At 44.6% G+C, this 24671-nt stretch overlaps 1 protein-coding gene across 1 annotated transcript; it reads right to left on the minus strand.

Moving 5' to 3' along the window:
* Window positions 1-10150: 10150 nt before the first annotated feature.
* On the minus strand, window positions 10151-23562 carry LOC148145182 (uncharacterized). Its single transcript, XM_087973822.1, has 4 exons — window positions 23358-23562; window positions 17054-17178; window positions 11733-11942; window positions 10151-10622 (listed from the first exon to the last, which is right to left on the minus strand). Exons 1-4 carry the CDS (start codon window positions 23560-23562, stop codon window positions 10602-10604), a joined length of 561 nt encoding a protein of 186 aa, XP_087829948.1. The 3' UTR covers window positions 10151-10601.
* Window positions 23563-24671: the final 1109 nt, after the last annotated feature.

The raw sequence follows: 24671 nt of genomic DNA on the forward strand, positions 1-24671 counted from the left end.
TGGCTGGAAAAGCGCAGCAGGTCAGGCAGCATCCAAGGAACAGGAGAATCAACGTTTCGGGCATAAGCCCTTCTTCAGGGCTTATGCCTGAAACGTCGATTCTCCTGTTCCTTGGATGCTGCCTGAACTGCTGTGCTTTTCCAGCAACACATTTTCAGCCTTGATTCTGGGGTCTGACTTGTCCAGTATTAGCATCAGCAGGCATCATAACAATGAAGGAACATCCAGCCCAATTAACCAATGTATATTAAGGACATAACATTTAGAAAGGAAATTAGACATTCACACTTAGGGAGATGATGGAAGTTGAAATTCTCCTTCAGCAAAAAGGTGACAGAAGCTAATCTGTAAATTACTTTCAAAGGGAACTGGATATCCTTTCTTAGTTATGGAGAGTAAACCAGCCCAACATACTCCAGATGTGGTTTCACCAAGGCCCTGTATAACTGCAGTCAGGTACCACTACTTCTGAACTCAAATCCCCTGCTATAAAGGCCAAAAAACCATTTACCCTCATAATTGCTTGCTGAACCTTTGTCTATTTTTATTGACTGGTATTTAAGGGCACCCCAGTAGCATTTCCCAATATATCACAGTTTAAATAATGTATTGCTTTCTGTTTTTCACATCAAAAACTTCATTTTTAACCACTTTGTACTGCAACTGCCATGAATTTTCTCACTCACCAACCTGTCAAAAATCACCTTGAAACCTCCATCTATCCTCCTTACAACTCCACCAGTTTAGTTTCATTAGCAGTCAGGAATCTAACAGGCATCCTTTTGTGTTTTTTGTCACGTACTCGAGTGAGCCAGTATAATATTTGGTTGATTTATATTAGGGCACTTGAGGACTTCCAGATACTCAGCTCTATGGACCAGCACATTAATTGCTCCTGACCAGTAGTAGGGAACAACAGCAAACAGATTGAATTCAGGCGAGATCATAGAGGAAAACTCAGCCCAGGTTTTTGACAAGGCAGAACTTGTAATTTGAACAATGATGATATTCTATGAGGTGATGTTAAATGCAGCCACATAGGGCAGAATCTTATTGGGGTCTGAATAACGTGGGCTATGGAGGGAAATATAGTAGAATCAGGTGAGAATTCCAGCGAGGATTATCTCACGGTCAGGAACAACTCATTGCGCCTTTTATCGACGTTCTGGATGTCGAGGTGAGATTTTCTACCTTACTAAAGTCTCTGAGTAAACTAGACGCTGACAATTCTGTTTATGGAAGTTAGGGCAGGTAGCTGGCAACTTCAATTTCTTCAGAATTGAAGAAGAGTCATGCCATGAAACGTTAACGCTGCTTTCTCTCCCCACAAGAGGCTGGCAGACCTGCTGAGTTTCTCCAGCCTTCTCTGTATTTGCTTGAGGCAAATTGATAATCTTGGTGATCTCATTAGGATTTCACACATTTTGCAATGGTTTGTGGAACAATGGACTTTAGTTACTGGTACATCATTCCCAAGTAATTAATAACACCATGTTCTTCTAGTTATGATGAAGGGTCAGTGAGCCGATGTGTATGAGCTACTGAGCTCCTCTGATGTTTTAATGGTGATCCCTGGCAGATGTGAGAGGCTGTGCCACTACAGTACATTGGCAGCTGCAATGCAGTGACTGGCATTGATTACACACCAGGGTCTGATGGAGATTTCTGGTCCCAGCCTCCTGTGTGACAGTCCTCTGTACTGCCAACCTTACAATGCCAATACACACTCACAGCACTGAGGAGACTGTGGTACATACCCTGGCAGAGCACAGCTGATCGTATCCACAAGGGGCACTAGAGGTGGGTTCTTGCGAGCCACCCATGGCCGCTGACCTCTGCAGCCACCTCTGCCCAGGCTGCCTTCCTCAGTCAGGATGGACACTTGATGACATCCACAGGGAAAAGGGTTTCTCTCCCCTCATGGCCACTCTTCAGGAAAACCTTGAGGAGGTATCACTAAAGTATGGTTGTGTTATTTGCCTTGTGCCAGCTCTAGGGGTATCCAGAGAGTGTGTGATGCTCCTGGGGTCACAGAGAGTGACTGCAGTCCGAATGCCTTTTCAACAATGGCACCTTAGAAGATCCCAGTGGGGCCTTTCTAAATAAAAGACTTCATAGGATGTAGGCACTGCTTATTGCCTATCCCTGGTTGCCCTTGAGAAGATGGTAGTGAGCATCCTTTTTGAGCCATTGCAGTCCATGTGCACAATGCACTTAGGGAGGGAGTTGCAGGATTTGGTGGACAGCCTTTAGTGAGTGAGGTGGTTACTCACTACAGTATTCCCAGCCTCTGACCTGCTGATATTAACCAGTATTTATTTGGCTGGTCCAGTTTAGTTTCTGGTCAACACTAATCCCCAGAATCTTGATTGTGGTGCATTCAGTGATGGTAAAGCCATTGATATACAAGGGGCAGTTGTTAAATTCTCTGGAGGAGATGATCATTACCTGATATTTTAGTGATGTGAATGCTACTTGCCACTTGACAGCCTAAGCCTGGATATTGTCCTTTTCTTGCTGCACTTGAACATGGACTGCTTTAGTATCTGAGGAGGTGCAAATGGTGCTGAACATTGTGCAATCATCAGTGAATATCCTAACTTCTGACCTCATGATGGAGGGAAGGTCATTGATGAAGCAGCCGAAGATGGTTGGGCCTAGGTCACTATGGGAAAGTGAGGACTGCAGATGTTGGAGAATGCTTGTGATAAAGTATGGCACTAGGAAAAGCGCAGCAGGTCAGACACATCTGAGAAGTGAGAGAGTCGGCATTTCAGGTATAAGCCCTTCATCAAGACTGGGGAAGGGGAAGGCAGCTGAGAGATAAATTGGGGGGCATGGGGCTAGGGGAAAGGTAGGTGGGATGGCGATAGGTGGGTAAAGGTAGGAGGTGATGGTGATAGGTGGGTAAAGGTAGGAGGTGATGGTGATAGGTGGGTAAAGGTAGGAGGTGATGGTGATAGGTGGGTAAAGGTAGGAGGTGATGGTGATAGGTGGGTAAAGGTAGGAGGTGATGGCGATAGGTCGGTGAGAAGGATGGAGTGGATAAGTGGGAAGGAAGATGGACGGGCAGGTCAGGTAAATAGGGCAGTGCCCAGTCGGAGAGTTGGATCTGGGATGGGGTGGGGGGAGGGGAGATTTGGAAACTAGTGAATTCAATGTTGAGGCCGTGTTGTTGTAGGCTCCCCAGACAGAAGATGAGGTGTTCCTCCTCCAGTTTGCGGGTGGCCTTGGTGTAGGTGGTGGAGGAGGCCCAGAATGGATATGTTCTCAGGGGAGTGGGAGGGGGAGTTTACATGGATGGCTACTGGAAGGTGGAGTTGGTTGGTGCGTACGGACCAGAGATGTTCCCTGAACCGTTCCATGAGTTTGCGCTGGGTCTCTCCGATGTAAAGGAGACTACATTGAGAGCACCTGTTGTAGTAATTGAGGTTGGAGAATGTACAAGTAAATCTCTGCTGGATTTGAATTGATCCTTTGGGGCCTTGGACTGAGATAAGGGTGGGGCAGGGGTGCAGATTTTGCACTTCTTACGGCAGCAAGGGAAGGTGCCAGGTGTGGAGAGGGAGCGTTGTTGGGGAGTGTGGACCTAACGAGGGAGTCACAGAGAGAACGGTCCCTACAGAATGCAGATAGGGATGGGGAGGGAAGTATATTTTTGGTGGTGGGGCCTGACTGTAGGTGGTGAAAATGATGAACGTAGCGGAGGATGATGCACTGGATTTGGAGATTAGTGCGGTGGAATGTGAGGACCATCGGGATTCTATCCTTGTTGGAGTTGGGGGTTGGGTTTGAGGGCAGAGGTGCTGGAAATGGAGGAGTCATGATTGAGGGTACTGTTGATCATAGGGTAGGGATAATTATGGTCCTTGAAGTGGGAGGACAGCTGGGACCCTGAGGAACTCCTTCAGGGAGGTCATGGATTAGATGACTGACCTTCACTAGCCACATGCACCTTTTATGTGCCAGGTATGACTCCAATCAAAGGAGTGTTTGCCCCCATAATTCCTTTTGATTCCGTCTTTGCTTGGGCTCCTTGAACACAATTGGTCAACTACAGCCTTGATGTCAAGAGCTGTCACTCTCACCTCACTTTTGAAGGTCAGCTCTTTTGTTCATGTTTGACCCAAGGCTGTAATGAGGTCAGGAGCTGAGTGACCCTGGTGGAACCCAAACTGAGTGTCACTGAGCAGGTGATTGCTGAGCAGGTGCTGCTTGATAGCACTGTTGATGACAGTTTCCATCATCACTTTAGCAATGACCAAGAGTAGACTGATGGGGTGGTAATGGCTGGGTTGGATTTGTCCTGCTTTTTGTGTACAGGACATCCCTGGGCAATTTTAGAACATAGGACATAGAACATTACAGTGCAATACAGGCCCTTCGGCCCTCGATGTTGTGCTGACCTGTAAAACCCATCTGAAGTCCATCTAACCTACACTATTCCATTTTCATCCATATGTTTACCCAATGACCATTTAAGTGCCCTTCAAGTTGGCGAGTCTACTACTGTTGAGGGCAGGGCGTTCCATGCTCCTACTACTCTCTGAGTAAAGAAACTACCTCTGACATCTGCCCTATATCTATCACCCCTCAATTTAAAGCAATGTCCCCTCGTGCTAGCCATCAACATCCAAGGAAAAAGGCTATCACTGTCCACCCTATCTAACCCTCTGATCATCTTGTATGTCGCTATTAAGTCACCTCTCAACCCTTTTCTCTCTACCGAAAACAGCCTCAAGTCCCTCAGCCTTTCTCATAAGACCTTCCCTCCATATCAGGCAACATCCTGGTAAATCTCCTCTGCACCCTTTCTAATGTTTCTCCATCTTTCCTATAAATGAGGTGACCAGACCTATATGCTACTGTTCTCAACTGTACGCAACTCCAAGTGCGGATGCACAAGGGTTTTGTTCGGCTGCAACATGACCTCATGGCTCCAAAACGCAATCCCTCTACCAATAAAAGCTAAAAGATCGTATGCCTTTTTAACATCCATATCAACCTCGGTGGCAACTTTCAGGGATCTCTGCACATGGACGCTGAGATCTCTCTGCTCATCCACCCTGCCAAGAGCCTTACCATTAGCCCAGTACTCTGCATTCCTGTTACTCCTTCCAAAGTGAATTCCTGGCTAACTTGAAACTCTTAAGCGCCCTAACTGAGCCTTCATGTCTCATCTTTGCATAAGCCTTCTTCTTCTTCTTCTTGACAAGAGATCAACTACTTTAGTAAACCACGGCTCCCTCGCTCGACCACTTCCTCCCTGCCTGACAGGTACATACTTATCAAGGACATGCAGTAGCTGTTCCTTGAATAACCTCCACATTTCAATTGTGCCCATCCCCTGTAATTTCCTTCCCCATCCAGTGCATCCTTAATTTTGCCTAATTGCATCACAATTGCCTTTCCCCCATCTGTAACTCTTGCCCTGTGGTATATACCTATTCCTTTCCATCGCTAAAGTAAACGTAACTGAATTGTGGTCACTATCAGCAAAGTGCTCACCTACCTTCAAATCTAACACCTGGCTGGGTTCATTACCCAGTACCAAATCTAACATGACCTCGCCTCTTGTTGGCCTGTCTCCATACTGTGTCAGGAAACCATCCTGCACACATTAGATAAAAACTGACCAATCTAAAGTACTTGAACTATAACATTTCCAGCCAATATTTGGAAAGTTAAAGCCCCCATAACAACTACCCTGTTACTCTCACTCCTATCCAGAATCATCTTTGCAATCTTTTCCTCAATATCTCTGGAATTATTCGGAGGCCTTTGAAAACTCCCAACAGGGTGACCTCTCCTTTCCTGTTTCTAACCTCAGCCCAAACAACCTCAGTAGACGAGTCCTCAAACGTCCTCGCTGCCTCCGTAATACAGTCCTTGACTAACAATGCCACACCACCCCCTCCTCTTTTACCACCTTTTCTGTTCCTACTGAAACATCTAAATCCCAGAACCTGCAACAACCATTCCTGTCCCTGCTCTATCCATATCTCTGAAATGGCCACAACATCGAAGTCCCAGGTACTAACCCATACTGTGAGTTCACCCACCTTGTTCTGGATGCTCCTTGTGTGGAAGTAGCTTCAAACCAGCTTCCTTCCTGCTGGTACACTCTTGCTACCTTGAAACCTTATTTATGACCTCACTGCTCTCAACCTCCTGTACACTGGAGCTACAATTCAGATTCCCATCCCCCTGCTGAATTCGTTTTAACCCTCCAGAAGAACATTAGCAAATTTCCCACCCCGGGATATTGGTACCCCTCTGGTTCAGGTGTAGACCATCCTGTTTGCAGAGGTCCCATCTACCCCAGAATGAGCCCCAATTATCCAGGTATCCAAAACTCTCCCTCCTGCACCATTCCTGTTACCACGTGTTCAACTCCTCTCTCTCCATATTCTTCCCCTTGCTAGCACGTAACATGGGCAACAGGCCAGAGATACTAATTCTGTTTGTTCTAGCTGTAAGCTTCCACCCTCGCTCCCTGGATTTCAGCCTTAAAACCCCATCCCTTTTCCTACCTATGTCGTTAGTACCTATGTGGACCATGACTTGAGGCTGCTCCCCTTCCCCTTTAAGGATCCTGAAAACACGATCCAAGACATCTTGGACCCTGGCACCTGGGAGGCACACACCAACCGTGAGTCTCTCTCGTTCCCACAGAATCTCCTATCTGTCCCCCTAACTATAGCATCCCCAATGACTAATGCTCTCCTCCTCTCCCCCTTTTCCTTCTGAACAACAGGGACACAATGTGCTAGAGACCTGTACCCCCATTGCTTACCCCGGGTCCTCCCCAACAGTATCCAAAATGGTATACTTGTTATTGAGGGGAATGGCCACAAGGGATCCCTGCACTGTCAGTCTGTTCCCTTTCTGTCCCCTGACTGTAACCCATCTACCTTTTTCCTGTACCTAAGGTGTGACTACCTTCCTGTAACTCCTCTCAAAAACCACCTCCACTTCTCAAGTGATCCGAAGTTCATCCAGCTCCAGTTCCCTAACGCGGTTTCCGAGGAACTGGAGTTGGGTGCACTTCCCGCAGATGAAGTCAGTGGTGACCCTTACCTCCCACATTCTACAGGAGGAGCATCCAACTGCCCTAACATCTATTCCCACTCTTCTGAATTCCCAAAGAGACTATTAAAGAAAAGATAACTAGTAACATTATCGATCCAGCACAAAGAACCTTTTTTTTGGTTAGAGGAGGAGGATGGGTGGGAGACACTGCCGAAGTGGTGTTTTGGATAAAACAACTGCTCTAATATATTACTTCACTTACCCAGCATTCCCTGTCTGCTCCTGCTCAGCATGCGCTCCACCTATATACAAGGTAAGGTTTTAAAGGATTAATTTATCTTCCCGGCAGCCCCCGGGCTCTCGCTGCTCCAGCTGCTGAAGAAAATGGAGGCTGCTGACACTCGAGTTAAGTCCTTTTAGAGGGAAATTTACCTTCTCGGCAGGAGCAGCACCAGGCATACCTGAAAATGAGGTGCCAACCTGGTGAAGCTGCCACATTGTCAGGTAGATATCAGTAATGGAACTGTATTGGATCAGCTTGGCTAGGGGAGTGGCAAATTCTGGAGCACAGCTCTTCAGTACTATCACTGGAATATTGTCAGAGCCGATAGCCTTTGCTGTATCCAATGCCTTCGGCCATTTGATATCACATGGAATGAATCATATTGACTGAAGACTGATATCTGTCATGCTGTGGACGACCGGAGGAGGCTGAGATGGATCGTCTACTTGGCACTTCTGACTGAAGATTGTGAATACGTCAGCCTTACCTCTTGCACTGTTGTGTTTGGCTCTTCCATCATTGAGAATGGGGATATTTGTGGAGATATCTCCTCCAGTGAGTTGTTTAATTATCTACCACGATTCTCGACTGGATGTGGCAGGATGGCAGAACTGATTCCTTGGTTGTTGGATTGCCTAGCTTTATCTATTAGTTACTGCTTATGCTGTTTGGCATGCAAAATAATCCCGTTTCAACACATTAACACCTCATCTTCAGGTATGCCTGCTGCTGCTCCTGGCATGCCCTCCTGCACTCTCCATTGAACCAGGGTTGATCACCTGGCCTGATGGTAACGGTTGATTGGGGCATACACTGGGCCATGAGATTGGAGATTGCGCTGGAGTACAGTTCTGCTGCTGTTGATGGCCCACAGTGCCTCATGGATACCCAGTCTTGAGTTGCTAGATCTGCTCAAAGTCTGTCCCATTTAGCTCAGTGATAGTGGCTCACAACACAATGGAGTTATTCTCAATGTAAAGGTGGGACTTCATCTCCACAAGATCTGCGCGATGGTCACTCTTACCAATACTGTCATGGACAGATGCATATGTGGCTGGCAGATAGATGAGGATGAGGTCAAGTATAGTTTCCCCCTTGTTGATTCCCCCACCATGTGCTCCAGTCCCAGCCTAGCAGCTATGTCCTTTAGGGCCTGACCAGCTCGATCAGTAGTACTGCTGCCGAGCCACTCTTGGTGGTGGACTTTGAAATCCCCCACCCAGAGTACATTTTGTGTCCCTATCATCTTCAGTGCTTCATCCAAGTGTTGTTCAACTTGGAGGAGTATTGATTTATCAGACAAGGGAGGAAAGTACATGGAAACCAGGATGTTTCCTTTCCCATGTTTAACTATAGGATTTCATGGGGTCTGGAGTTGGTATTGAGGACTCCCAGAGCAACTCTCTCCCAACTGTATACCACAGGACTTTGGTTAGGCCACATTTGGAGTACTGTGTGCAGTTCTGGTCGCCTCACTTTACGAAAGATGTGGAAGCTTTGGAGAGGGTGCAGAGAAGATTTACCAGGATGTTGCCTGGAATGGAGAATAGGTCGTAGAAGGATAGGTTGAGAGTGCTAGGCCTTTTCTCATTGGAACGGCGAAGGATGAGGGGTGACTTGATAGAGGTTTATAAGATGATCAGAGGAATAGATAGAGTAGACAGTCAGAAACTTTTTCCCCGGGTACAACAGAGTGTTACAAGGGGACATAAATTTAAGGTGAAGGGTGGAAGGTATAGGGGAGATGTCAGGGGTGGGTTCTTTACCCAGAGAGTGGTGGGGGCATGGAATACGCTGCCTGTGGGAGTGGTAGAGTCAGAATCTTTGGTGACCTTTAAGCGGCAATTGGATAGGTACATGGATGGGTGCTTAAGTTAGGACAAATGTTCGGCACAACATCGTGGGCCGAAGGGCCTGTTCTGTGCTGTATTGTTCTATGTTCTATGTTCTATGTTCTACAGTACCACCACCTCGCAGACCCAGCAGAGATGATGCTGGTGTTGCCTTGATTGTATGATTCTGTGAGTTAAGCCTTAGCCAATCTGAAACAACTCTCCCAATTTTGGGACTAGCCCCCACATGTTAATAAGAAGGACATTGCAGGGTCAATAGGGCTGTTTTTGCCCTTGTCGTTTCTGGTGCCTAGGTGGATGTCATTTTTCTTTTGAAAGCTTCATTCCTTCTTTTGAAAGTTTCTAGTAATTGTGTGGCTTGGTCAGCCATTTTAGAGCACAGTGAAGAATCATACTGCAATCACAGGTTGTTGTGGATCTGAAGTCACATGTATTGTAGACAGCAGATTCCCTTCCCTAAAGGACTAGAGTGAAACATATGCATATATATAACAACCAACAATGGTTTTATGATCATCATGAGACTTTAAATTGCAGATTTTTATTGAATTTAATTTCCACTATCTGTCCTGGCAGGATACAAATCTGGGTCCCCAGAATATTGTTGAAAAATGTGGTGCTGGAAAAACACAGCAGGCCAGGCAGCATCCGAGGAGCAGGAGAATCGACGTTTCGGGCATAAGCCCTTCTTCAGGAATGAGGTCAGCTCTGGTCTCCAGTATCTGCAGTCCTCACTTTCTCCTAGTCCCCAGAATATTACCTAGGTCTTTGGATTACTGGTCCAGTGATAGTGACAGTCTCTCCATATGTTTCAGCTGCCTCCCCACATTATGAGACTTTTTACCACCATGTACAAATGCAATGATTTGAGGGGAAGCCACGTGAAAAATCCAATCCACCCACTGAGTGCAAGTACCGCCCACTGATAGGCCAGCTTCTGCACATATCGAGTCCATAATCCAAACACAGTACATGGAGCAGCTAATGTCTCTCTCACACTTTAATTGTGAAACGGCATCTGATTGTGATCAGCATCCTGTGAAAACCCATGCACCAATGAAATAGACTTAAGCAGAGTTCTGTTGATTTAGCAAATAATTTCAAAAACATAAAAGCAATGATAAATACAAGGATATCCCAGCAGAGTAAGGATTCACTGTGATATATCTACCGTCACTGTTATAGCAATTTCAAAGTTTTTCCGGATCGGCTGATTGACAGGAGCATGATATGGCCATGGGGAATCGCAAAGCAAGGATTATTAAGAATTGAGATATTCCAGTTGCCTACTGCTGAATATCACCGTAGCACTGACAGATAATCAGTGTGACTTTACATCATTTCCAGGTAACAGTCTTATTTTGATCCTGGCTGTTCTCGGTGTGAATTCAAAGGTGCTGAGTGGGTCTAGGACAGGAGAGTACTGATGCCCGTCACTCAATATTAACATTTTTCTAAAGAAAAGGAAACAAGAATAAACTAATGAGATATTGACAGCAAGTACCTCCCCCATGCAGACACCCTGCCCAAGTGTACACACCCTGCCCAAGTGTACACCAATTGCTCATGTTCTCCCTTTTTCACGTCAACCCTGCTCAGGTACATAAAACCCTGCTCATATACATACAACACTGCTCAGGCACATTCATGTTGATGTGCTTTTATCTTCATGTACACTACTTCCCATGTACAGCAAACAGCTATTTTATTTATAGATAAATGGCCACCATTTGTGGCCATTTCCCTCCATTAACTCACCAACATGCCAGGTTATTATCAGTAAGACTGAGGCCAGTGGGAACAGTTTGATTGATACTGGAGCACCCAATCACTGTTAGGAGTTATTGAGTAACCGGCTTGCATGGGTCAGGGAATGGCTTTCCAGAGCTTTTCTGAGCATTAATAGGATTTTATTTGAGGATATTGCAGAAACCTACACTGTCTACTTGACAGTGAAGGCTTTCTGTGTTGATATGAAATTGTTTTATTGTCTTATTTAAGCCATGTTGCTCAGGCAATATTTCCATGGAAGATGTAAGGATGTGTCCACTGGAAGACTCCACTCACAGATTCAGGGAACAAGAAACTAAGGATGCCCAAGGAAGAGTTGCTCACAAAATGTCAAACATGACTTATCATGGAAAGGGTTACAATATCCAGGTTAGTGCAGAATTAAGAATAATGGGGAAAGTACATTCACCCTATTCTTACTACTAAATTAACAGAAGGGAATAGCTGTGTGATAGGTCAGCTCATCGCAACCATCTTTCGAATTGGCACAGATTCCATTGATGGGAGCATGGCAAGCTTTTGAATCACGCAAGCTTATAGTCCTGGAGTCTTTCAGTTTACTGAGCTGTGGAGAACGAGGGAGGACAGCAGAAGGTGTTATGGTATTTTAAAAATCACAGCTGAATTTCAACGGGGGCTTTTACACGAAGTGAGTATTTACTATCTCGAGATCCGGTGCAGCCGACAACCATCCTGGGGCTTTCCAGGGGTTGGGAAATACTCAACAGACTCAACAACAGAATCTCGGAGCTCTTTCTGTATTTATCACTTACCCATCCTTTAAGTGCAGCTACCCAGCTTCCCAGTCTGGTTGTCAGGAAGCTTTGCATGCTTGCCTTTATCACTTCAAACAGATCCGGTTTTTTCTCAACAACTTGCTTTCCCAATGAAGCTGCGACCTTCAGCAGGTTTTGCTCAACAGCAAGCCCATTGAATCGCTCCTGGCAGATTTGATCCACTGTATCAGAAAATAGCATGCGCACCTTAACAGAATGAGAGAATCATTTTAGCAATAGTCCCAGTAATCCTATTCTCCTTTGCCAGCTCCATTCACCCCCCCCCCCCCCGGCATTGTCAGCTCCAATCTTAGCCAGCTCAGCTAACCAGAGTTCAAGATAAAAGGACTCAATTTAAAACATGCCCACTTCCCATCCTGAATCTGCTGCCTCCTCCATGGAATCACCTACCTGGAGACTGACCCAGCTCATCCCCTACAGATGTTAAGGGTTAGCGTCCAGGTGTGATACAGCCAATAGAGCTGGAATGAGCAACTTATGGAGATCCCACAATTAGCTCCTCCCCACCATGGAGTGACCTTATTGAATGTATTTAAGGCAAAGATAGATAGATAGATTTTTGAACAGTAAGGGTTATGGTGAATGGCTGGAAAGTGGAGCTGAGTCCATTAGAAGATCAGGCATGATCTTTTTGGGTGGTGAAGGAGGTTTGATGGGCCTGCTCCTATTTCTTATGTTCTTATGAGAAGCGACCGAGGTTCTGCCTCTGAAAACCCTGGAATCGGAGGACCCCGGGGCAGATACATTCCTGCTCTTCTATGGTGGCTTCTCTAGAATCCCTCCTGAATCCAGGACACCGAGAGCAGTGGGATTTCTGGGACACGCTCTCATATACAAACTATGTGTCTCTTGGTTAAACAGTTACGAGAACTGTGTCCAGAAGGGAACTTTGTATAAAACTGAACAGATTCGCAAAGTAAGGGTACATTTCCATTTCCCTGTAACAATCAGTTTCCTGAATCCTTATCTCAGTGCTGATTTCGTGAATTATAAATAAGATTTGTTTAAGTTTGTTACAATTTGCATTAGTGACTCATGAATAGTCATACAGCATCGCAACAGACCCTTTAGCCCAAGTCATCCATAAGCACCAGATTTCCTACACTGAACTAGTCCCATTTGCCTGCATTTAACCCACAACCTTCTAAAACCTTCCCATTAAATACCCATCCAGATGCCTTTTAAATGTTGCAATTGTACCAGCCCTCCACCACTTCCTCTGGCAGCTCATTCCATACACGCATCACCTTCTGTGTGAAAAAGTTGCCCCTTAGGTCCCTTTTAAATCTTTCCCCTCTCACTTTAAACCTATGCCCTCTAGTTTTGGACTCTCTCATACCAGGAAAAAAGCTATGGTTATTCACCCTATCCATGCCTCTCATGATATTATAAGCCTCTGTAAGGTCACCCGTCAGCCTCCGACCCTCCAGGCAAAAAAGTCTCAGCCTATCCAACCTCTCTTATAAGTCAAGCCGTCCGGTCTGGGTAACATCCTTGTCAATCTCTTTTGCATCCTTTCCAGTTTAATAACACTGTTCCTATATCAGGGTGACCAGAACTGTACTCAGTACTCCAAATATGGCTTTACCAATGTCTTGTATAGTTGTAACATGATGTCCCAACTTCTCTACTCAATGCTCTGACCAATGAAGGTAAGCATGCCAAATGTCTTTTTCACCACTCTGCCTACCTGTAATGCACTTTCAAGGGACTATGTAGCTGCACCCCTAGATCTCTCTATTCAACAACACTCCCCATGGCCTACCATTAACTCTATAAGTCTTCCCTGGTTTGTCTTGCCAAAGTACAACACATCACATTTATCTGAATTAAACTCCACCTGCCATTCCTCGGCCCACCGGCCCAGTTGATCAAGATACCGGTGTACTTTTAGATAATCTTCTGCACTGACCACTACACTACAATTTTGATGTCATCTGCAAACTTGCTAACCATGCCTCATATATTCTCATCCAAATTATTTGTATACTGTAAATGACAAACAACAGTGGACCCACTGGTCACTGACCTCCAGTTTGAACAATAACCCTCTACTACCAACCTCTGCCTCTTATCATCCAGTCAATTTTGTATCCAGTTGGCTAGTTCTCCCTGGATCCCATGTGATCTAACCTTACTAACCAGTTTACCATGTGGGGCATCATTGAAGGCCTTGGTAATGTCCATAAAGACAACTTTTTCCACTCTGCCTTCATCTACCTTCTTGGTCACCCTTTCAAAAAAACTCCATCAAGTCTGTGAGGCATAACTTCCCATGAACAAAAACATGCTGACTATCCTTAATCAGTCCTTGCCTTTCCAAATGCGTGTAGACCTGCAACAAGAACCACAAGTGTTAACGAGAATGACCAAGGGTAATTTAGACACATTCCCAGAATTGCAGAATTGTTATGGTGGAGAAGGAGGCCATTTGGCCCATTGTGCCTGCACCGACTCTTCACATGATCATCATTACATTGCGCTGGTCTCGTGCTTTGTCCCCAATACCCTAATAATGTTGGAGTTTGTCATGAATGTCAGTGTCAGAAATGCTGAGCGGCGGGCACCATGAGGGTTGGACTACCTTATTTCCCTCTCCAACTCGATTTGAATGGACTTTGGTCATGATTAAGCTAACACTTCCATCTCTCTCTACACTTCCCTCACATTTGTTCTTGTTGCACTGCCCCATTGGTCAGTGCTAATAAATCTTTTGTTTAATTAGAGTAGGTGATTTAGTGGTGGAAAAAAACATTCAGAGGTGTGTAAAATCATTTAATTTTTTTAATGGATGATTAGCTGGTGGGTTTGCAAAACAAAAGTCTTGGTTCTAGCCCTAGTAGACCGTGCTTATAAATTGACTAATTGGTGTTTAGTTTAATTAAAATTTAAAACAAGTGCTGCGTCGAAAATGGGTCTGGAAAGGAAAAATGGAAACTGTTGTGTGTGCTAAGTTTTAGAAATAAAACCCTGTGTTCAATTCTGGTGACCCAGCTGTAGGAAGGATGTTGTGAAACTTGAAAGAATTCAGAAAAGGTTTACAAGGATATTGCCAGGGTTGGAGGATTTGAGCTACAGGGAGAGGCTGAACAGGCTGGGCTGTTTTCCCTGGATCGTCGGAGGCTGAGGGGTGACCTTATAGAGGTTTATAAAATCATGAGGGGCATAGATAGGATAAACAAACAAGACTTTTTCTCTGGGGTCAGGGAGTCCAGAACTAGAGAGCATAGGTTTACGGTGAGAGGGGAAATTTATAAAAGGGATCTAAGAGTCAACCTTTTCATGCATGTATGGAATGAGTGGCCAGAGGAAATAATGGAGGTTGGTACAATTACAACATTTAAAAGGTACATGAACAAGAAAGGGTTTAGAGGGATGTGGGTGAAGTGCTGGCAAATGGGACTAGATTAACTAGGATATCTGGTCGACATGGACGAGTTGGACCGTAGAGTCTGTTTCCATGCTGTACATTTATGACTCTATGTGGATATCAGTTTGATAAACAATGTGACGGTTAGATTGCTGGATTGGTAATTAGTATCAGAGTTCAGATTCTGCCACAGCATTAAAAAGAAATCAACGAATTCACCAGTGTACTTTAGTGGAAGGAAACATATTGGCCTTAGTTGCCTAAGGTCACCCCCCTCTCCATCTTGGATGCAGTTAAATACCAACATCACCCATGACCCAAGAACGATAGAATAAGCTTTAGAAAAACAGAAGTCAGAGATGTTTGGTAGTGTGAAAGCAATGTTTTATAATTATGTCAGGAACCATTTCGCAATGTTATTCACCACCAACGTTTTCACAACCTCAGTGCATTCAAAAACTCTTTACAGCCACTGAATATTCTTAGTGTGACTACAGTTGGAATGTAGGAAATGCAACAGTCAATTTGCACAGTGAAGGATCATGGAAACTAACATTTCCGTTTCTACTTACTGATAACATCAAGAGATTTGGGGGTTGGATGAGGATATGGCTTTGGGGGTAGATGATTAGCCATGATCTAGATTGATGGATCAGGTTTGAGGGGTTGAATAGCCTCCACTTTCTCCTGCCATTAAGGCTGAAAAAGTTATATTTATTGAGCACAAGGAAGAACGCTTGCTGTTCTTCATACAGAGCCCGCTGTGAATATAAACAGCCTTCTTACTTTAATGGTTCACTTCTGGGGCAGTCCCTCTGACTGTGCAGCACTGCACTGAAGTGTTAGCTTAATCATGACCAAAGTCCATGAGTTGGACTTGAACTCTCAGCTCTGAGATAAGAATACCACTGCACTGCTAAACTGACACTTACTAACAAGAGAACCTGTACCTAAGGTCTAACTCAACAGTGCTATTTCTGCCACCTCCAAACAGACCCCACCACCAGGGATATATTTCCCTCCCCACCCTTTCCGCCTTCCGCAAAGACTGTTCCCTCCGTGACTATCTGGTCAGGTCCACGCCCCCCTACAACCCACCCTCCCATCCTGGCACCTCCCCCTGCCACCGCAGGAACTGTACAACCCACACCTCCTCCCTCACCTCTACCCAAGGCCCTAAAGGAGCCTTCCACATCCATCAAAGTTTTACTTGCACATCCACTAATATCATTTATTGTATCCGTTGCTCCCGATGTGGTCTCCTCTACATTGGGGAGACTGGGCGCCTCCTAGCAGAGCGCTTTAGGGAACATCTCCGGGACACCCGCATCAATCAACCACACAGCCCCGTGGCCAACATTTCAACTCCCCCTCCTGGGCCTCCTTCACCGCCGCACCCTCACCACCAGATGCCTGGAGGAAGAACGCCTCATCTTCTGCCTCGGAACACTTCAACCCCAGGGCATCAATGTGGTCTTCAACAGTTTCCTCATTTCCCCTTCCCCCACCTCACCCTAGTTCTAAACTTCCAGCTCAGCACTGTCCTCATGACTTGTCCGGACTTGTCCTACCTGCTTATCTCTTTTCCACCTATCCACTCCACCCTCTCCTCCCTGACCTATCACCTTCATCCCCTCCCCCACTCACTCATTGTACTCTATGCTACTTTCTCCCCCCGCCCCCCCACCCTCCTCTAGCTTATCTCTCCACTCTTCAGACTCATTGCCTTTATTCCTGATGAAGGGCTTTTGCCCGAAACGTTGATTTCGAAGCTCCTTGGATGCTGCCTGAACTGCTGTGCTCTTCCAGCACCACTAATCCAGTGCTAGCTTATACCCTAGTCACCCCATGCAGCATGGTGGGAGATCTCTCCTTGCAGAGAAGCTGTGAACTTGGTTGATGAACTGCTCCTCCACAATTCTGCTACCTGGTCAGTTGCTTGCTGAGCTGCCAGATTCTGGAATTCTGTCGTGAAGGAATCCAAATGCTCCCTGTTGATCAGATCGCCCAGTTCACGTAGATGTAGGGCTAAGGACTTGATTGCTTCAGCATCTGGAAAATGAAAGAGTCACTGCATGTTTGAAACTGAATTTTACAATAGTTTGGAAGAATAAGCCTAATATCAACTGGGAAAACTTGGCTAAAAGCAACACGACTTCAAGGGGTTTTCAACAACTTTCTATTTGATGACCAAACTTATTTACCTCCTGGTTAGGCCTGGTATTCTACACCGTAACTCTGTCCAGTATTTTATTTGTTAGTTATTTCCAGTCCCTGAAATATTTAAATTAGCTTTAACACCAATGATTTGGAGTTTGTTTCTATTCCTTTTTCTTATCTCTAGGTTATGCTTAATATCATTCTTACCTGAAGAAGGGCTTATGCCCAAAACGTTGATTCTCGTGCTCCTCGGATGCTGCCTGGCCTGTTGTGTTTTTCCAGCACCATACTTTTCAACTTACCTCAGATTAAACCAATAAAGATACAAAGTTCTTTCTGTGTTTTCTTCACAGTCTTTGTCCTGGCCAGGCTTGACTACAGCCTATCCCAACCACACTGTCCCTATTTGAGCCAGTATGGATAACAAAGGGCTGAATTCCTCAGCACAATATTTGCTAGCCTATTCTTCCCATTACAATCCCCTGGAGTCAATAAAGTAAAAGAAGCAAACTTCTTAAATGACACCTTTGGAAGACACCAAATGGACAAAATTTTGTTGTTACATGAAAAGTGTTATTTAAAAATCAAGCAAAAATGAAATACCGTATCAACTGATAAACAAGTTGTCTTCAGTGGGTACTGTAGACAAAACTTTAAATCTGCAATAAGTATCAAGATTAGAGTCTCAGATTTCTCCAGCACATACAGCTCCCACCCTGCTAGTTCCGTCTCCCTCCAATAGAGTTTATCATGCAGCATTTTCATTGAATTATCAAAGAATCCCTACATTGTGGAAACAGGCCACTCGAAAAATTAAGTCCAAACCAACTCTCTAAAGAGCATCCCACCCTGCACCCTGAATTGCCCATGGCTAATTAATCTAGCCCACACATCTTTGGACTGTGGGAGGACACACACAGACAAGGGGAGAATGTGTAAACTCCATGCAGACAGTCACCCGAAGGTTGAATCAAACCCAGGTCCCTGACGTTGTGAGGCAGCAGTGCTTGCCACTAAGCCACCATGCCACCCTTTGTCATGCAGGGCTCGATCATCAGGGAGCCTCTGTCAACAACTTTACATCGTCCAAGAACCAAAGATACAAATATAATCAAAAGAGTGCATTGGTTTAAAACATTTTTCACGTGATTAATGACAAATCCTGATTAAATATCTTTCCCAGAGTCATCATAATCTGCCCACTCAATGACACCCTGATACACAGTGTGGTCAACCCTGCTAAAGACCACCTAGCTCCACATTATGGGTGGACCGAGTTCCCGAAAGCCTCTCTCCTGTCCTGATCACAGGCAGAAGAAATGTGGTTTGCAGTCTTGCTTATTCTGGAATCCCTTCCACAAAAGGCAGTGGATGAAGAGTCTTCAAGCATATTTTTAAGACAGAGATAGGTAGATTTTTGATTGCCAGAGATTTGGAAGATTATCAGGGATGTACAGGAATGTAGAATTGAGATTAAAATCAGCTCAGCTACAGTCTTATTGAATGGCGGAGCAGGCTTCAAGGGCCAAGTGACTGACTCTGGGTTCTGTGTTTATATATTCCTGTGTGACCTATCAGAAGCCACTTTCTGAGAAATTAGATTTCAGAGCCCAGATAAATCCAACTAACTGCGGAAGCCTGGAGATATTGGGTTTCTGTTTCAGTTAGAAACCATGTCATAAAACATTGGCTTTAAAACTATAGATTATTCATAGCTTGCAAATAAGGGATTTCATTACATTCCCAGGTTCAGTTTGCTCATTGTACAGAAAATAATCCCAGGATTATTAACCATAGCAATGTGCTTATATAAAATAAAGAGAGCTAAGAACAGGAGAAGATTTGCTCCACCATTTAATATGATCTTGCGGAACTATTCCACTTTCCTGTCCACTCCCTGGAATCTATTGATTCTCTAAGAGACCAAGTCATAAAAATATTCAGCAATGGAGCCTCCTGGGGTAGAGAATTTCAAAGGTTCACTAACCATTTGAGTGAAGACATTTCTCCTCACCTCAATCTTAAACGACTGGCCCTTTATACTGAAACTGTGCATGTTCTACACTCCCATGAAGAATAAATAACATTTCAGTGACTATCCTGTGAAGTCCCTTCAGAATCTGAAATATTTCAGTGAGATCACCCCTCATTTTTCCAAATGTCGGAGAATATAGACCCAGTTTATTCCACCTCTCATTACAAGGGCTAATCTAATGTCTAAATTTCAGTCTAACGTCTCCAAAACATTTAAATTCTTCCTTCAACATGGACAGCATGTTGGGCGGCACAGTGGCTGTAGTTAGCACTGCTGCCTCACGGCACCAGGGTCCCAGGTTTGATTCCAGCCTCAGGCGACTGTCTGTGTAGAGTTTGCACGTTCTCCCCGTGTCTGCGTGGGTTTCCTCCGGGTGCTCCGGTTTCCTCCCACAGTCCAAAGATGTGCAGGTTAGGTGAATTGGCCATGCTAAATTGCCCATAGTGATAGGTGCATTAGTTAAAGGGGAATGGGCCTGGGTGGTATACGCTTCGGCGGGTCGGTGTGGACTCGTTGGGCCGAAGGGCCTGTTTCCACACTGTAGGGAATCTAATCTAACATAATTGTGATGTCATAAAGCCACTTTAATCCTCCTCAAGTAAAGGTCAAAATGTAATTTGATTTCCTAATCACTTGCATGAAAGCTTTATATAAAAACAGAACGTGCCAGAGAAATTTGTAGGCCTGGCAACATCTGTGCGTAGAGAAAAAAACAGAGTTAATGCTTCAAGTACAATACGGTTCTTTGGAGCTCCCTCTAAACAGCAACAATTATCGCTCTTTACAAACCTTGATGTAGACCTTAACCTCTTGAGAATCTGTTGCATTTTAGTCTCTTGAATTTCTTCAGTGATATGTCTCTGCTGATATAGATTACTTTGATTTTCTCAGTCTTATTAACCCCGTGGTACACTTATTTTCTGGTATGTAACTTATGTCTTCTGCTGTGAAAATAGACGCTAAATAATTGTTAAACACTTCTTCCACTTCCTCATTCCACTAATTCCTCTTATTTGTGCTTCAATGTGATCACTTGAGCTAAAATAAAACTAACAACTGTGGATACTAGAGATTTGAAACAAAAGCAGTAAGCAGGATTAATGTTTTGAGTCTGGTTAGAATTCTGCTTTCTTCCCACAGATGCTGCCAGACCGGCTGACTTTCTTCAGCAATTTCCATTTTTTTTTCATTTACTTCACCCATCCTTTTCCTCTTTATATGTTTGTAAAAGCTCTCACAAATGGTTTTAATATTCCTGGCTAATTAATTCTCATTGTCCCTTCCTTTTGAATCAATGTTTTGGGGTCTCTTTGTTAGTTTCTGAAATACTCCCATTCCCTAGATTTTCTGCTTTGCACCATTATTAAGCACTTTTCTTGTTTAAATAGTTATGAGCAAGCTAAAGATGAACTTTTTCTTTGAGGTTTAATTTTTTAAGCTAAAATTTTTTGATGAACATTTTGAATTGTTTCATTAAATGCCAATTGTTTCTTTTTGGCCATATCTTTTAGATAATCAACCTTGGCCAACTCTCCCCCCATACCTTGCTTTGTTTAAGTATAAGATTAAATTTCTTGCTTGTGATTGGAGGTTCATTTTCAAATTTAATGTGGAATTTAGTTGTATTATGATCACTGTTTCGCAGTAATGTTTTACTATGAACTACGTATTAACCTTGCTTCAATGAGTATATTTAAGACAGATATTGATAGAAATGTAGATGTTAAAAACAACAAAGGATAGGGGGAATATTGCGGGAACATGGCACTGATAATATAAGAGCATAATTGATTGGTTTGTATGGTGGAGCAATCTCAAGTAGTTAAATAGACCACTCTTGTTCCTATTTTGGTGTTCCTGTTGCACAATAGTCCCATTCCAATGGCCTTTACACAATGTCTTGCTCCAGAAATAATGAACTGTTCTCTGTAAAGATGTAGCAAACATTTAGTTGTTCTGCATCAAGCCAAAGAAACATAAGCAGAGGGACGGTTGGCATTGGCCCACGGTCTAAACACAGCAAGGTCCACCAACCCTGGCAAATTCTCTTCACTAACATCTAATATCGTGGGCCACCTTTGCAAACACTCGCTCATAGATTAGAAAATGGACAGCTCAACTTTTACTCACCAAATCCAACCTCATTATTAGATTACCTACAGGCCATTCAACCCAACAACTCCATACCAACCCTTCGGAGAGTAACCCACCCAGACCCATTCCCCTACCCTTTATTTACCACTGACTAATGCACCTAACACTACGGGCAATTTAGCACGGCCAATTCACCTGACCTGCACATCTTTGGACTATAGGAGGAAACCACAGCACCCAGTGGAAACCCAACCAGACACAGGGAGAATGTGCAAACTCAACACTGACAGTTACCTTAGGAGGGAATCGAACCTGGGTCCCTGGCACTGTGAGGCAGCAGTGCTAACCACTGAGCCACCATGCCATCCTTGTCCCACAGTAGTCATTTCCATTCCCTGGGTATGTGCTGTCTTACTGATAGACTGATGCACTCGAAATGGCGGCACTGTGTTATACAACTGCAGGGGAGCTGCCCTGGGAATCCTCAATATTGACTCAGGGTCCCATGAAGTCTCATGGCATCAGGTCAAATGTGGGGCAAGGAAACCTTCTGCACTTTGCCATCTTACCACAAATCTCCCCACGCCAGCTAATGAATCAGCTCTCCTCCATGTTCAACAGCACTTGGAGGAAGCACTGAGGGTGGCAAGAATGTAGAATATTTTCTGAGTGGGGGACTTCAATGTTCACCACTAAAATGGCTCAGCAGCAGCACTGTTGACTGAGATGCCAAATTCTAAGTCCTGCTAGGCTGGGTCTGCAGCAGATTGGTAAGGGAACCAACAAGACAGAAAAAAAATACTTGATCTCATCCTTACAAATCTGCCTGTCACAAATACATCTGTCCATGACAGTATCGATAGGAGTAACCCCATTACAGTCTTGGTGGGGTTGAAGTCTTGTCTTAACAATAAAGGTACCCAAAACTATATTGGGTGGCACAACCATTGTGCTAAACGGGATAGAATTAGCAAATTAGCATCTCAAAACTGGGCATCCATGAGGGACTGCGGATCATCACTGGCAGCTGAATGGTCTCCAATGACAATGACCTCTTATATTTCCTACACTGCCATTAACATCAAGTCAGGTGACCAACCTGGTTCAATGAGAAGTACAAGAGAGCATGTCAGGTATACCCAGTGGATCCACATCAATAAACACTTAACAATAGGTAATAGATAGAGCTAGGTAACCCCACAGCCAATGGATGAGATCTAAGCTGTGGCCTCCTGCCACACCCCATTGTGAATGGCTGAAAACAGTGAGATGAGGAATGCAGTATCTTTTTGACTGGATGAAATAGGATGAAGGTTTTGGATTAGGACTGGCGTTAGGGTTAAGGAGGAGAAGGCACCAAAAATGTCCCAATCCTCATTGACAGGGGAGTCTAGCAAGTTATCCTAACCATCACATACGCTTCATGTACCAAATAGATAATCCATCTGAGATCAGCACCCTCACAGAAACCAATCTTTCAGCATTACAACAACAGCACTCTACCTAGTACCGAGAACAATTCAAGGAAGGGTCACTGGACCCAAAGCATTAACTCTGATTCTCTCCACCAAAGGCTGCCAGACCTGCTGAGCTTGTCGAGAAATTTCTGATTTACAGCATCCATAGTTCTTTCAGCTTTTATGTAATCTATGACCCAATCAGACAAGCTCTAAAGGGGGTATGTGTGTGGGGAGATTGACCTTGATCTCACTTCTCCAGTCATCTGGGGCATGTGTAGAAATGGACAACTTTTAAAAGTGGTCCAGAAATTTCTAAACTTCCAGGAAGTGACAGAGTGAATGGTCAGGAATGTAGCTGTAGTGTTCATCCCATGTACCTCTTCAGTCTGAGCCATCAACACTTTGTCACTTTGACATCTCGATTTTGTCATTCTCATGTACAAGGTTGTCTTGACTACAACACATTCCAAATTGCACTTTACCTTCTACAGGTTCCTGACTGTCGGCCATGCACCGAAAGCCTGTAGCCACTTCATTTGTACTTTCTTCATCCAGCAGAATATTCAGCAGATACTCAGTCTGTTGCTGAAACTGGCCTGATTGTGCCATACCTGCCAAGAAACTATTGAGTGAAGTTGTTTTCAACGTTGTTTCTTCTTTATAACCTAAACATTGCCCTTTGTACATATGTTGCCTCAAGTTCCTGCTCTTTGCTTATAAAGCTCTGCATCTTTCACTTTCATTGTGAATATGCAATTACACAACTTCTGCTGTTTGAACTGGTTGGCAAATAGCTTGCAGATACAGATTTGCATGTTTCAACTTTGTTTTCCCTGAAGCCTGCATTTGATTCCCGTCAGGCTTCCTGTTATCAACAACCTTTTAAAAAAGCGACGACTTTCCCAGTGACCAACTGAAAGAATCCCACATCAAGATTTCACACTTTAAGGTCTTTAATATAACAAAGAAACTACAATCAACATCAACTAAACATTACATAGCAGAAAGTTAATGTGCTGAACAACAGGAAATGGTGCTTCTTTGAAAAGAACAAGGTGGTTGTCCCCAGTGACCTTGCCAGGGCTTATCACTCAGCCAAGTCTTGGGAGGAGCGTATCAGGAAAGTGAGGCAGAAACTTGGCAGATGGAAGCTTCGGTCGCTCTCCATCGCGGGAAAAAACGTGGTCATCAGGTGTGAGGCACTGTCAGTGTTGTTATATGTGGCACAGGTCTGACCTATTCCCAGAACCTGTGCCGTCGCAGTCACCCGGGCCATCTTCCATTTTATAGGAGATCAAAGATGGACTGGGTCCAAAGATCTGGACAATGGGGGAAAAAACACACCCAATGCCACCCTCACCCTGATGGCCACCTTTGTGTGTGGCTGCATCAAGCTGTGCATGAATCTCTGGTACACAAACACCAAGTGTCACTACGTACTGAGGTTCTACCTGTCCCCGGTGTTGCGAAGGATGGGCCTGGCCTTGCTGCCGCGGAACGCTCCAAGTAGTTGGACCGTTCCGTATCACCTGTCCTTCGTGGAGAAGTTTATGAAGAAAAACACCTTTGACCACAAGTCCATCAGGAAGTGGACAGCACGTAATGTCCTTAAGACCCTTTGGGAAAAGGAGAGGGTGGATCCTGTCGAGTGGTTCCCTGAGCAGACTGTCAAAGCCATTTGGCAGAATGCCTCATCGCCAGAACTTTACAACAAGCACCAAGACATGGCTTGGCTGGTGGTGAGAAGGGCTCTGCATGTGAGATCCTTTATGCACGCCTGGACTCTCTGCCGCACC

This window comes from Chiloscyllium plagiosum, unplaced genomic scaffold (genome assembly GCF_037043375.1).
Source record: "Chiloscyllium plagiosum isolate Xiang-an unplaced genomic scaffold, Cpla_swu_hap1 HiC_scaffold_26, whole genome shotgun sequence".
Taxonomy (NCBI): domain Eukaryota; kingdom Metazoa; phylum Chordata; class Chondrichthyes; order Orectolobiformes; family Hemiscylliidae; genus Chiloscyllium; species Chiloscyllium plagiosum.